The 13908-nt window shown below is 37.5% G+C and overlaps 1 protein-coding gene across 2 annotated transcripts in view; it reads right to left on the bottom strand.

The window, feature by feature from the left end:
- Positions 1-13908, bottom strand: part of gpc5c (glypican 5c) — a 116041-nt gene that overhangs the window by 92644 nt on the left and 9489 nt on the right. For both annotated transcript variants that reach the window (XM_084410580.1, XM_084410579.1), the window contains exon 2: positions 9968-10129. In XM_084410580.1, coding sequence (XP_084266706.1) covers positions 9968-10129 — 162 coding nt within the window. The remainder of the gene's footprint in view (positions 1-9967; positions 10130-13908) is intronic.

A 13908-nucleotide genomic window follows, 5' to 3' on the forward strand; every position in this document is an offset into this window, starting at 1 on the left:
CTCAAGCATGTTCTGTGATGATTGGTGGCAGCTTTTTCTCCTGAAAAACGGTTCACCATGCTGTTGGAAAAGACTGAACAACAGGAAATTAAACCACCATCTCTTCTCGGTCTCTCCCTCCCAGTATTAGGACAACCTAATGATTTTGGAAGAGAAAAGGGTGGAGAGTTTGAGCCATGATTGGGTTTGGATCGCGTGTTTGGTTGTCCATTTCAGTCTGAGGTAATGAAGTGAATAATGAGACATGAAGCAGCTAGACGCTAACCTAAAAGCCGTGTGAAAGTGGCCGCAATGACACTCTGGAGATGATACCACTCCCTTTCTCCTCAGACGCCCCCTGGCCTAAACACTACTTGTGCTCCTATTTCCTGTTTTTTTTTCCCTTTCAAACATCTTTCTTTAGTAGAGTTTGCTGGGGTAAGCATCACTATTACTATTATTGCCCATGCTTTGGGCCCTATTATACACTTGGCATAATGTGGCGCCAGGCGCGACGGAAGTGTTTTTTGCTAGTTTCAGCCCGACGCAGTTATCATTTTCCACATCCTGTGCCACATTGTTGAAATAGCAAATGCATTTGTGCCTATTTGTGCGCTGGTCTGAAAACGAGGAGTGTTCAGGCGAATTGTTGGCACGTTGCTATTTTGAGGCAACTGAAATAGACTGCGCCATTGACCAACAAAAACCTGGTCTAAAGTCAATGGCACAGTTATTTTTTGTTTTTTTTTATTTAAAGGGCGCATTAGTAATGTGCGCCTATAGGCGGGTCCACAACACGCGTACACTCTGCTAATTACACACACAGGGACGTGCAGCGGCACACAAACTAGCCAAATATTAAAAATAAAAGGATTACAATGTAAAAGATTAATATTGTGTACATAAAGATATGATGGAATCCAGCTTGTCCCGTAGATGGTCTGTTTGCGCACTTTAACCTCGCACACGAGCAGTTCCGTTTCCTCTCTGGAGAAGCTTTCAGTCTTTTCACTTGCAAATTCCATCATGTCAATAGCGAATCCACCATGGCGCAAGAGCAACTGACTTTTAAAGGGAATGGGAGATGAGACTCTGATTGGTTTATTGCACGTTACGCCCAAAACACACTTATTACTCATTAAGAGAATAGGGACAACCCTTTTAGACCACGCGCCGGGCGCACCGACCATTTTTCCCGTCGTTGAACTAACAAAAGTGGATCGGACATGTCCTAAGTGCACTTGCGCCGTGCGCTTTAGACCACGCGATTAGATAGTTAAAATAGGGCCCTTACAGTTAGTGCCATGATGGTCAACCAAATCAAAAGTTAGTTCAGTTGACTAACCATCTAGACAAGATTGGACCAGCTAATGTAAAACCAATGAACTACAATCCGTGTATCATTCGTTCAGTCGTTTTTTTATTTCATATTGAAAGTAGAAAAAAATAGAAAACGGTTCCTTTTTCGATTTTTAATTTTTTCCAAAAAAACGAAAAACAAGAATTCAGCTTGATTTTTCACTTTTCGTTCTGAGGTAGAAAAATGAATGAACAGCTTGAATATTCGATTTCTACACGTGGGCGGGAATGAAACGACCCTTTTCTCTGATTTGTCAGCCGAAGATCAAACTGTCCCGTCATCAGTTCTTCCTCAGTTCTGCACTGCAGAATAAGAGTCCTCCGTTGTGTGGATTCTTAACGCGTTTATTGCAACTTTTTCATATTTTTTCCATCAACCAGACTAACGAATGTCTCGACACAACCCGTACTAGGGAATAGACTAGACAGGGCTTTCTTCTTTGTAGATTCACCTGCTTAGCATCAGCTAGTTATGCAGGGTAAATGACGGCTGTTAGCCTACCATGGTGTCCTCGCCCAGTTTTTTTTTTTTAAATAATAAATGAAGATATAAATTAATATAATTAGTTGTAAATTAAATATTTTTTAACACTAATACAAAAAGAAAAGAATAATGCATTGACTATATAATAGGCCTATATTAACGTAAACGCATGAATTGTCATTCAGACTGACTAACAACCGGAGAACAGAGGAACAACAGAGATATTAAAATACATACTCTTCTGAGTTTTATAATGTAGGCCTTGTGTTTTATTCAAATTTATTAATTTATATCCCAAAGATGTGCGCTTGTGCGCAGTCCACCGGGTCATGTTGAGAGGGAAGCAAACGCATTTTATTATTAGCCTATTCAGAAATAGTGTAAAAGACCGGTAAATAAAATACAACATTAACATTATAAACACTATTAATAACATATAGGCTATGTCTATGCGTATTTTACTTCCCCTTACTGTAGCCTATGTCAAATCTTTAAATGAGGCTATTCAGAAAACAACAAGAATGAAAAATAAGTAGCCACGTATAATACAAATATAACCTAATAGCTTATAAAAATAGCCTATTGTGTCCTTTATTATAAACAACATTTACCCTATTGTAAAAGCCAAGCCTAAACAAATGTATTTGAATCGAAACTGAAACTGTACCGACGTTGGTTTCGCGCATCTCTCATTCGGTCCAAAGTTTCCATATTTGCAATGTAACATTTGGATGCTAACTAGTAATGTAAAGAAGGCTTTATACTTCAGCCGAGTCCCATATACACGTATAGGCTAAATCATCATCTTCACAGCAAGGGAAATGAGTTTGGAATAACAGCAACTAGGACTGTGCGGCACAGCCTTTATATTGTAGGCTACAACAGACCAATTAAATTAAGCAGAATAACTTTTTATATATTTGGTTGACTGTGTTTTATTTTAATAATGAACAGGCTGCAATGTCAAGTTAGCAATGCCAGAAGTGAACTGATAATAGCCTAGATGTTGTGTGAGCGAGCGATGCGCCAGCGCCATCACTTGGATTTATTGCTCAGCAGGGGAAATAACTTAATATTCTGTCGTTTAATAATCTGTCATTTGAAACAGTACAATGTATTTGTGTACATTCAAAATGACTACAAAATGTCATGCCTTTGAAAAATAAAGAAAACAACATGATGCGCTGCTTTAGCGCGTCTCGGTCTCTTTAGATCTTTCTGGCGCTCACCAAAAATTAACCAAAATAGAGTGAATAGCCTTCTGACGCACCTACTTTTCAAAGTCAACATTTAGATTATTTGAAGTAAAATGCATTATATAGTCACGTAGGAATAAAACACAGCGTGGTTCATGATAAAAAATTAATAAAAAAACGTGACTTTACAGTTCGGAAAATAGGAAAATAGCAAACCCCTGGCACTTGAGAACTCTGGTCTACAAAGAAGCCCTGTCTAGTCTATTCCCCAGTACGGGTTGTGTCGAGCCATTCGTTAGTCTGGTTGATGGGAAAAAATATGAAAAAGTTGCAATAAATGCGTTAATCCACACAACGGAGGACTCTTATTCTGCAGTGCAGAACTGAGGAAGAACTGATGACGGGACAGTTTGATCTTTGGCTGACAAATCAGAGGAAAGGGGCGTTTCATTCCCGCCCACGTGTAGAAATCGAATATCCAAGCTGTTTATTCATTTTTCTACCTCAGAACGAAAAACGAAAAATCAAGCTGAATTCTTGTTTTTCGTTTTTTTGGAAAAAATGAAAAATCGAAAAAGGAACCGTTTTCAATGTTTTCTACTTTCAATATGAAATAAAAAACGACTGAACGAATGATACACGGATTAACTACCACCTTAAACTTTTTTTTTTGGTCCTTTTTTACTTCTACAGAAAGTTTCACTCACTTGTTTTGTTTGTTTGCCCCACACAATCTTTCATCATCTGACATTGGACATTTCCAGACAAATTGCATTTTATTTTTTCCCTCTCAAGTGCTCAGCATGCGGTCTTTAGGGGAACGCAGACAGCTGGGTCACTCTAAATATTTCTTTAATCTTTGTTGAACAACAAAAGCATTCGTTTTGTCCTGTACAACGAACAACAGGCTAGCATCATTCCCAGAACACCGACGTCCATCTCACGACAGCTGGACAGCAGGGGCCGGATGGGATGTTTAGAATCCATCCATTCCACTGTTACCATGGGAATGACATAGCAGGTGCATTGCGTGTGAGGCTGAAGCCACTAGATTTGCTCAGAGGTACGGTATGAGCATCACTTCCTGTCCCAAGCCCACTCACCGCTGACATCAGGCTTTGGGTTTGGGTCAACCCGTCAGTTCAGGCCAAACTGCCGCTCTCTCTCAATCCTTTTCTTTTTCTTTTTCTCTTTAGTGGACACAAGTTGTGTTCCAGCGCCAGCTAAGGAAGTAACATGGCAAGCTCAATTAGTCAATGGATAAATCTACCCTCCAAAAAGGCCAAATGATCTTTGGGAGGAGGACGTATAAGAGGAGGGGGATTCCTCTGAGACTTTAAGAGTCATGCGATCACTGATGAAGACAAGGGAAAGACGAATAACAACAATGGGAAAAGAGAGAATAAAGGCCAGACAGAATGAAAGACTGAATGAGAATGAGTGAGAGAGAAGGGTTTCCCCAGAGCACAACTGGCACGATGCCACCAAGGCGGCGTCTACTATACTGTCTCTGCTAAGCAGTTATGAGGCTTCTACCGGCACTTTCCATGAATACGATACGCTTTAGTGTCCTATGAAATTTTTTAAAGAACTTGAGGCCCAAATCCCATGCCTTACGCTGTGAGCGGCATCAGATTTGTTCGATAAGTGAAAAGAGGTGCGAGGGTTTGCTGTCTAACATGCCCAACTTAAATTAAATCTTATATAAAAGTGTTACCCAAATTTTGAACAGTCAACAGTCTGTGCAGCCAGATGGTGTAGTTAAGACATCTACAAGCAGGGGCAAAAAGGGCATGCTAGACAGCAAATCTGTGCACCTCTTTTCAGAGATGATTTGTTGACAAAGAAGCAATAATTACTTCAGAATTACAGATAATTACTTGTGGAAATTGCCACTAAATTTCACACAAATCTATTTTCATTTAGCAGCATTCCAGAGCTGTGTGTAAACGTAAACATCTGAGTTTCTCATCTTCTCTTGCCTAAAGACTTTAAGCAACATCCATCTGTTATTTTGCACCTCTTCAAACCTCTGAGGGAAAATTGAGGACATACTGATATAGAAACACTCACTCATGCACTTACCCATGGCCACAGGGAGAAAGACAATTAGTCACTGTCATTATGAACCCCAGTGAGGAAAGGCCTGACTGCTGCTCCTGGGACTGCCTTCACTTCATTGTTTCCCTTTCTTTGGCTCTGTTCAGAATGGCATTCTACCATACCATCAAACATTAGAATGAACAAATAAGTTTGGCAAAATGTGCAGTTTAAAAGCAGAGTGGAATTCTGTATCTCACAATGCAATGCACTAGACTTTTCTATGTGACAAATAAACAAAAAGCAATATGAACCATGTGAATTTATCAAAAAAAAAAAAAAAAATACAGTAATGTATAACAAAAGTATACAGTATGAACCATATTCAGGGTACACACTAGACTAGGGGAATTTAAAAAATGACAAATTTAGATATTTAGATAAGTAGCCTGTCAGTGTTATTTTTTTTTTATTTTTTTTTTGCTTATATTTTAATATTTTGAGTTATGTTAATTTCCCCATGTACTTTTGTCATTTCGTTTATATACACATGTACACATATATATATATATATATATATATTTATTTATATTTATATTATATTATATTATATTATATTATATATATATATATATATATATATATATATATATATATATATATATATATATATATATATATATATATAGCTATTTAGGTTCAATTTATTTTATTTCAGATTTAGTTTTGGTTAGTTTTATAATGAATTTTTACTTAATTACTTCAGTTTAGTGCTTAAAATTAAACTTATTTCAGTTTATTGCCAAGGTAACATTTCTAAATTTCTATTAGTTTAAGTTTTTCAACTAATATTTTGATTTTATTTTATTTCAACTGTTTCAATTAACAAAAATGTTTTTAATAGTTTTAGTTTTATTTTACGATAAGTATCTTTCAACTGTTAAGTATTTGATTCACCGGATCATTAAAAATAAATTACCACATAACAGTAAGAATACATTTTTAGTTATAAATATCTGCAAAACATAACCATATCATGATATATACAGTTACTGTGATAAAAAAAATTACCGGTATTAAAAAACAAGATTCTGGTCATACCCGACCCAAGAAGATGGCATGTTTAATTTGACAAATTAATTCAAGGCTGTAAGGAAAAGATTCAGTGGACAAAATATGGGAAATTTAGATGCAAATATTAAAACTCTACAACTTACATAACCATACAGTATTTCATTCCAAATATGGCCTCTGAATCCAAGTTTAGCAGAGAGGAATAAAACATTCATTTAATAAACATTCCAAACAAAGCCTTTGTCTATTAAACTTTTTCTCACAGACAGTGACTCAACATCCCAGTTTCGCTTTAATTCTGTGATTCCTTCTTAGTCTGAGATGATCAGAGCACACATTATCCTTAATAACTCCTTAAATCCTTTATTACTACAAACATACCCACTGTCATGATGAAGCTAGATAATTAGAATCAACTGTCTACTGAACTTCCTTAAACGAGATCCCACACAAATGAGAAGAGACAGATTCACACACACCGACAGAAACCTAAACAAACACATGCCTTCTAACTATACTCTTATCGTAATGATGGAAAACCTAAAATCATCATTCTAATTATGTCTGCATGCCACAGGCTAATAATTAATCCAGGATGGAGACATTGTCTCTCGCAGTCTCTTGTATTGTTTACAGAAAAAATTCTCACAGTCATTGCAAATATGTGGCAATATATACATTTTACATTATTCTTAAAGGGATAGATCACCCAAAATCTGTCATTATTTACTCACCCTCGTGTAATTTCAAAAATATGTATGACTTTTTCTTCCAAACCTGTATAAATTTCTCTCTTCTGCTGAACACAAAAGAAGATATTTTGAAGAATATGGCTAACCAAACAGTAGATGGGCCCCACTGACTTCATTAGTATTTTTTCCCATACTATGGAAGTTAATGGGGCCCATCAACTGTTTGGTTACCCATATTCTTCAAAATATCTCCAGAAGAAAGACATTCATGCAGGTTTGGAATAACTAGGGGCTGAGTAAATGATGACAGAAGTTTCATTTTTGGGTGAACTATCCCTTATACAAACAAACACTGAGACATTTAAAAAAATATCTTCTAAAGAAGTTATAGATCTTATAAGTTATAGACGTTATGAGTCATTTACTCACCCTTGTGTAGTTTCAAAGTCATAGAGCTTTGAAACAACATGCGGAGCTAGAGTAAACGATGACTCAGAAATGTTGAAATGTTAATTCTTGGGTGAACTATCCCTTTAAGGCGAGCATCTTAAGATCCGGTGTTTTCAGCCTTTCAGAGGTTCTCAGTAAATGCTCCATCTCTGCATGTGCTGTGAATTCAACATGCATTTGGGAATGCAAAGTTTCACATTTGCATAATTTCCAACATTTTTGTGGACAGAACTTTATAGCATTTCACAAGATTTCTAATGAGCATTTGTAAACCTGCTGTCACCAAAACTTAAAGGTCTTTCTGCAGTTTTATGTCAAAATAAAAGCTTGAGGGTTTAACTTTTGAAAGTGAATGAATGTCTATACAATAATTTGTGTTACATGTTAGGCACAACCAATTTTCCTCACTAACCCTGATCCATGCAGAAACTAAAGAACAATGGTTGAGAATCTATAAATCACTATAGAGACTATAGATTTCTCCGTCTTTCAAACACAGACACCACACACACACATCAGCAGCCGTAAAAGGCGATCAGCTCCATTGTTTGAACATTCCTGATTACTGCATGTGACCTGTCGACGGCGAAACCTTCTTCGCATATCTCCGCATTCGAGACACAACCATTAGAAACACTTCAGTGGAATGCAGTGAACAATCTGCGCTGTCTTGTGGATACGTTGCCAAAAGAAAACGGTCTGGGAAAGACAAAGGGATGATTGAAGAGCATATCTGAAAACTATGTATGTGGTTTGCACCCTTCTTGTGAGATGCAGAATGTGTATGAGTATGTGTCCATTTCTGTGGAGTTACTGTGGCCGCAGATCGTGTTAAAATGAGCGTATCGTGAGTGCAGGACTGAAATAGTGTATGTGAGAACTCATTCATTCACACCAAAGCTTGATACTCATGAATGAACTGACAGAAGACCTTAATAACAACCGGTGCTCTCTGCCAAAGCACACACAAGGCTGCATACGACTGAGATTCTTTAAAGCCCCACTGCCGATTATGGTTTGGCCACTGGGTTCGACACTCGTGAGAGTGTGGGCAAGTACTCTAAATTCCCCTTCTAAAGAATGAATGCAGTAAAACCCAACCAAACCTCATAGAACTAGACTTCATAGAACATAATCTAACATAATTAATTTAAGACTTTAAATGCTTCTGAATGTTTGCAGCTAGTTCATATTTTCCTAAAAGACACATCTGGGGCTTTAATCAAGACGATGAGAAGAGGCTTCCTGTTCACATACAACCAGCGCCAGTCTCTACCAATCACAATATGCCAAACCACATGGGGGAAAAAAACACTAAGCCATTTCTACCAATTAAACAAGTCAAACTACGGTCAACAAAGAGGTACACAGAAACAGTTAACCCGTAAATTTGCCATCCAAATCCAGGTTCATTAGAAAAAAAGAGTGCCTGTGGCAGCATTTTCTTGCACATTTTGTGACCATTTCAAAGCGAAATATCAATGTACTAATGGAATAAAAACAAGGTTTTATTACATTGGTTGTTTTAGATATCTAGAAAGTTCAGTAATGAAATGTTCGGTGAGTGGCGCTAAAATGTTAATGCTCTATTGCATTTTAAAATAACATACCATCTACACTAAATCCTACCCTGAAAGTATACTATAACGTAAACAAAAACAAACATGAGATATAAATACATATACTGCAGTTCTTAAACTCTTTAATCGTGACTCGTGTTTCAATTAACTCGTACCCATGTGCTCCACATCGCAAGTACAATGCTGCACCAGGTGAGTTAAAAGTCATATATGGAGATGGTTATGTGTTGTTCGTGTCAAAATGTATTAGTTTACAAATGATGCATTATATGTTAAAAGCATTTTGAGGTCATTACATGGTGTAGTGCAGGTAACCGCATGAAAATAAGGGCCAGATTTTTGGACACAGTTATGCGGCTGAATTTAATACATTTGCATTTGTAGGAGTTTCCCTTTCAGACACAACATTTATGGGAGGAGAGTATTTAAATGAATGAGATTTACTAAGGTTTAAGCTAGTCAATTTACTGGTATTTGTGCCATTTCCTAACGTCCAAAAAAAAGAATGTCTTCTTAACCCATTTTGCGTCTGTGATGTTAGTAGATCACCTGCACCTGATTATCAGCGGCTCTGCTTGTTTGCGACTCTACGATAATGCTCCAGTGCTGCTCTTAGTAGATTGAGTTGGTCATTATGGAAATGATCCCGCTGTGTCTGTGTTCATTAATTTGCGTGTCATCAGTAGATCACGCGCAGAACTTTCCACTCCCATCTGTGCTTTTATGGAATTGCACTCTCACGCTAATTTGCTCTATTTAGCAAATCTGGCCCTGTGTTTTTATTAATCAATAATCGACCCCCATAATCATTATTTTTCATGAAAAGGGATAAAAAGTATTGGCGTTTTACTGCCGCTAGTGTTCATTTCAGCTGGAAACTGCAGTGAATTGTATGTATAAGTACATTTTGTACCTACACATACAATATACAGAGGCAATTTTTCCAATGAGCTTATGTTGCTCTATCCATATAAATTCATCCATTTATCCATCAATCCATTCCTGTATCCATTCTACAGTTTTTATTTATCCATTCATTTCACTTATCTATCATCCATTCATCCCTCTACCATCCATCTATCCATCCATCCATCCATTCATGCATACATATACCCTGGAAGGCGGCGGCATGTGCAGAAATGAGATATTTCAGCTCAAAGCTGTATGATCTGATGCTCTGGGTGGTGTCTCTCAGGACTGCCGCTCGGTAGCTCTCTTCCATTCTTCGCGTACAACATGATGGCCCAGCGTGCTTGCACACCGACAGGTCCACATCTACAATAAAAGAGAAAAAAGTAACAGCACTTGTTAGACAGAAGTTGTACAAATCACGTTAGTGACACAATAAAAACGTAAAATAAACCTGCCTTGCACCAATATGACCATTCACATGCATTCATCCAACTTAATACACAGCAGTTGTGGCATTGAGTGTTACTGAGGCTTTGCCTTGTGCATTGGAGAGATCTGGCAGGCGAAAAGATAGTATAATGAAACCTGAACCTCAGAAAGCTCTTGCACTCTCTTCATGGCTGAAACATAATTACTCAGGATGCACCACGTGCTTTGGGTCCCAGAAGGGTTAAGTCAGTTAAAGCAGCATTGAACCCCATGCCCGATGCCCCCACCAGTCTAGGCCTTGCGTGGGTATTTGTATTCCCAATAGTCTATATGAACTATGCAAATGAAAACAAAAACCAGAATCTTTTAAATAACATGACATGCTGTAAAGCTGTATTTTAACACACAAGTACAATAAGGGTTTCTGAATTTTCCATTGCATACATTTCGAAATGGCTTCCAAGCAAACTTTCCTAAATGGGAAGCTCACTAGACACATCATGGTACATTCTGAAATATTCCAATTCATTGTCACTCGTTATACACAACATTATGAAACGACATGAAATGTTCGCTTACTGTTTCCATAGTAGATTCCAGGTTTAAAAAAGAACCAGCCGCTTTCATTTATGAATAAGGAGTATAAATATATATTTAGAATAACGTGCCTCAAACTACATTTTTACAAAACACCAAAAACCTATACATACAATTCATTGCACTTTCCAGCTTAAAAAAAAACAAAAAAAAAAACTTTTTTTGTTTTTTACACAAAATTATGCTTACAGGCCAGGGCAGATTACTGATTAATAAAGACTTATTTTCACAAAGTTCCCTGCACAATATCTCAAAACACTTTTGCTGCATGATTTGTAATGTAACCATACATTTTGTTGAGTCTATTAACTATTAACTTTGTTAAAGAAAGAGAAACACACAGCAATGGAAAAAGTGAGATATGCAGACTGTCTGTTCATGATGACTGATGTTAGGCCTGTGAGGAAGCTTCATTCCATTTCCATGCTGTACAGACGTCCGCTATGCACTTTAGAGACTCAGGTCACTCTGTGACTCACAGGACATTATTGAAGAACTATCTGAGATTGAGTTTCAGCTGTGTGGGCAGACAGACCTCGTCTACATCAGGTCATCAAATACAAGTAAAAACCACAAGCACCTGCTCCGTAGGATGGTGTAAATAACAGTGGTCAGATTTTAAAGACACACACATACAGGTACATGTGACATGATCACAAATCCACTGCTGACATGACATGCCTTAGGGATGATGGAAACATATTGACCTTTAATAAAAAGAAGAAAAAAAAAGAAACTGTAACAGCATTACTAATTGAAATTTTGATTGGTAGATTCAATTATTTGCTAAATATGAATGCACATATTCAAAATAGTTTCAGAATCTGGACATATATTGACTATAAAATAATTAGAGGTTATAATTCAAGATTTACCTTTTAAAAAAAGCAAATGTAAAATAAACATTCTTTATGAAGCAAGAGAGAAAGAAAGAGAGAGAGAGAGATTAAAGAGTTTTAAGGCTCCATTAACTCAGCAGGAATCAGCTAATGACACAGAAGTTGGCAGAGAAAGAATTAACTAAGAGGCCCTTGAATAACAAACATACATGACATAAAAAAAACGATTCTAATAAAAGACTATTTTATTATAAGTAATATAAAATAAAGTTAATTTGATAGAAGGGTCATAATATGCTTAAATGATCTAAAGATGTGGAAAACACACATGGAGAAATAAATATAACAGGCATTTTCAAACTGGGGTTTGGTGGCTACAAAGGGATTTTAGGAAGTCTAAGAGACAAGTTTTGTGAAAAAATATTTAGAATTTTTATTTTTTTATTTAGTACAATGCAATTCAATGAGGTCAAATTAAAAGTCAATAAATAAATTGTGTTACCTAACTCTAACCCTAAATTTTGTTGATCACTTTTAATATTTAAATAAATTGTTTTTAATTGACTGAACACTCTCAGAAGTTGTCACTAGGCTGGTCCCCTTTCAAAAGGTATTCATATGTAGGTACTTATAGTACAATTATGCACTCTATAGGGGTAATAAGGTACAAAGGTGTACCTTTTGAAAGGGTACCTCACCAGTGACCACTTTTGTACCTTTTTTCTGAGAGTGAAGAAAATATATAGCTGGAATTTTCCTTAACAAAATGTTTGAAAAACCCTGGTCTAGAAGACTATCTGAAACCATCCCTGTCATCTGTCTTTCTCCAAGTCTTAATTAAGAGATGAGGGAATGAATTCAGCCCCTGGTGAGTAAATTAGGACCTCAGCAGGAGTCTGTGGTTCTGCCTGAGTGGACACTTCCTTATTCTGGGGTTCAAACTTAGCCAACCTGATCCCATAATCACCCTCAGGTGACAAAAACCATTCATTTGATTGGCTGGATTAAGTCTTTATTCCGTCCTTTTTTGCAAAATCACAATGACTACCAATGACCAAAATTCCGACTACTGGTCAACCAGAACGAGTTGTGCAGAACCCAAACATGACATCTTCAGTATATGGAATGAAAATGTTATGGTTTATTTAGGTTAAGAAGACTTAAGCAATTTCCTGATGCTTGAAGTGCAGAAGCAATTTTATAGGAAAGGAAAGTCATTAAAGTAGACAGCAACCCAACTGATTTAACCCCTGGCTCCCCCCAAGTTCTTCTCAGGAAGCTCTCGCTGCTTTGAAGTTCTGGCGTATATTGGAGCCAGCAGGATATTTACCCACAACTGATGTGCTGTTTTTGGGATGAACCATGTGGAAAGAAAACATCTCTCTAAAGACCTGGGCAGCACACCTGCATTTCTCAAAGCCACAGGAGTGCGGCTCCGGTGTTTGGCTTTGTGGAGCGCTGGCTGGCATTTGCGCCCACAGTAAGAGAGTGAAAAGCTGATGCAGAGGAAAAGCTGGCGGATTGGGCTGAAATCAGAAGAAGAGGCAAAAGTGTGGAACCTCAAAGTGATTCGCAGACACTCACACAAGAGTCCAAGTTAAGTTAAAGTCAAATCTGTGGTCAAACTAGACAGGAGCTACGATCACCACAAAATGCAGTTGTCAAACTGACCACTTGTGCCCATGGCCTTCAAATGTGCACACACACAAAGCACTCCACATGAATACGAAGTTAATAACTTATGCTGGGTATTTTTTACATCTTATAAGATTTTCAAAATCTTATAGACCACAAACATGTTTTTTTAACCGTTTTGCTCCAATAGTGTGTGGTGTGCCATGATGTGACAAAGACAGCACAGTGAGCACACCACACATGAACAGATTTTCAACCAGAGTCTCGACTGTGAACATAGGAAATCTCGCAAAATCTCGCGAGACCTCAGAATAAGCATGGCGGACGATATGCAGGAAGAAATTGCGATGATAGTGTTTTGGAACGGTTTTACACAACACGTTGTATAAACACATTTGTGCTGTTGCCACAAATCAACAAGCTGATCCTCCATCTCTGCTGTCCACATCAATTTCACTTTGTGCTGCGCCATGACTGCGTTTGTTATGCCTTCCGTCTTCCATCATCTCGCTTTCTGATTGGATATGGTTTCGTTTCACGTGATAATCTCCTGAGCGTGCGCGTGTTTGCCCTCAGGGTTCCCCCCACACATCAGGATTTCTGATCGTAAATGTTGAATATTTACGATTCGCGATCGGGGCG

The sequence above is a fragment of the Rutilus rutilus genome (assembly GCF_951802725.1).
Source record: "Rutilus rutilus genome assembly, chromosome: 6".
NCBI lineage: Eukaryota > Metazoa > Chordata > Actinopteri > Cypriniformes > Leuciscidae > Rutilus > Rutilus rutilus.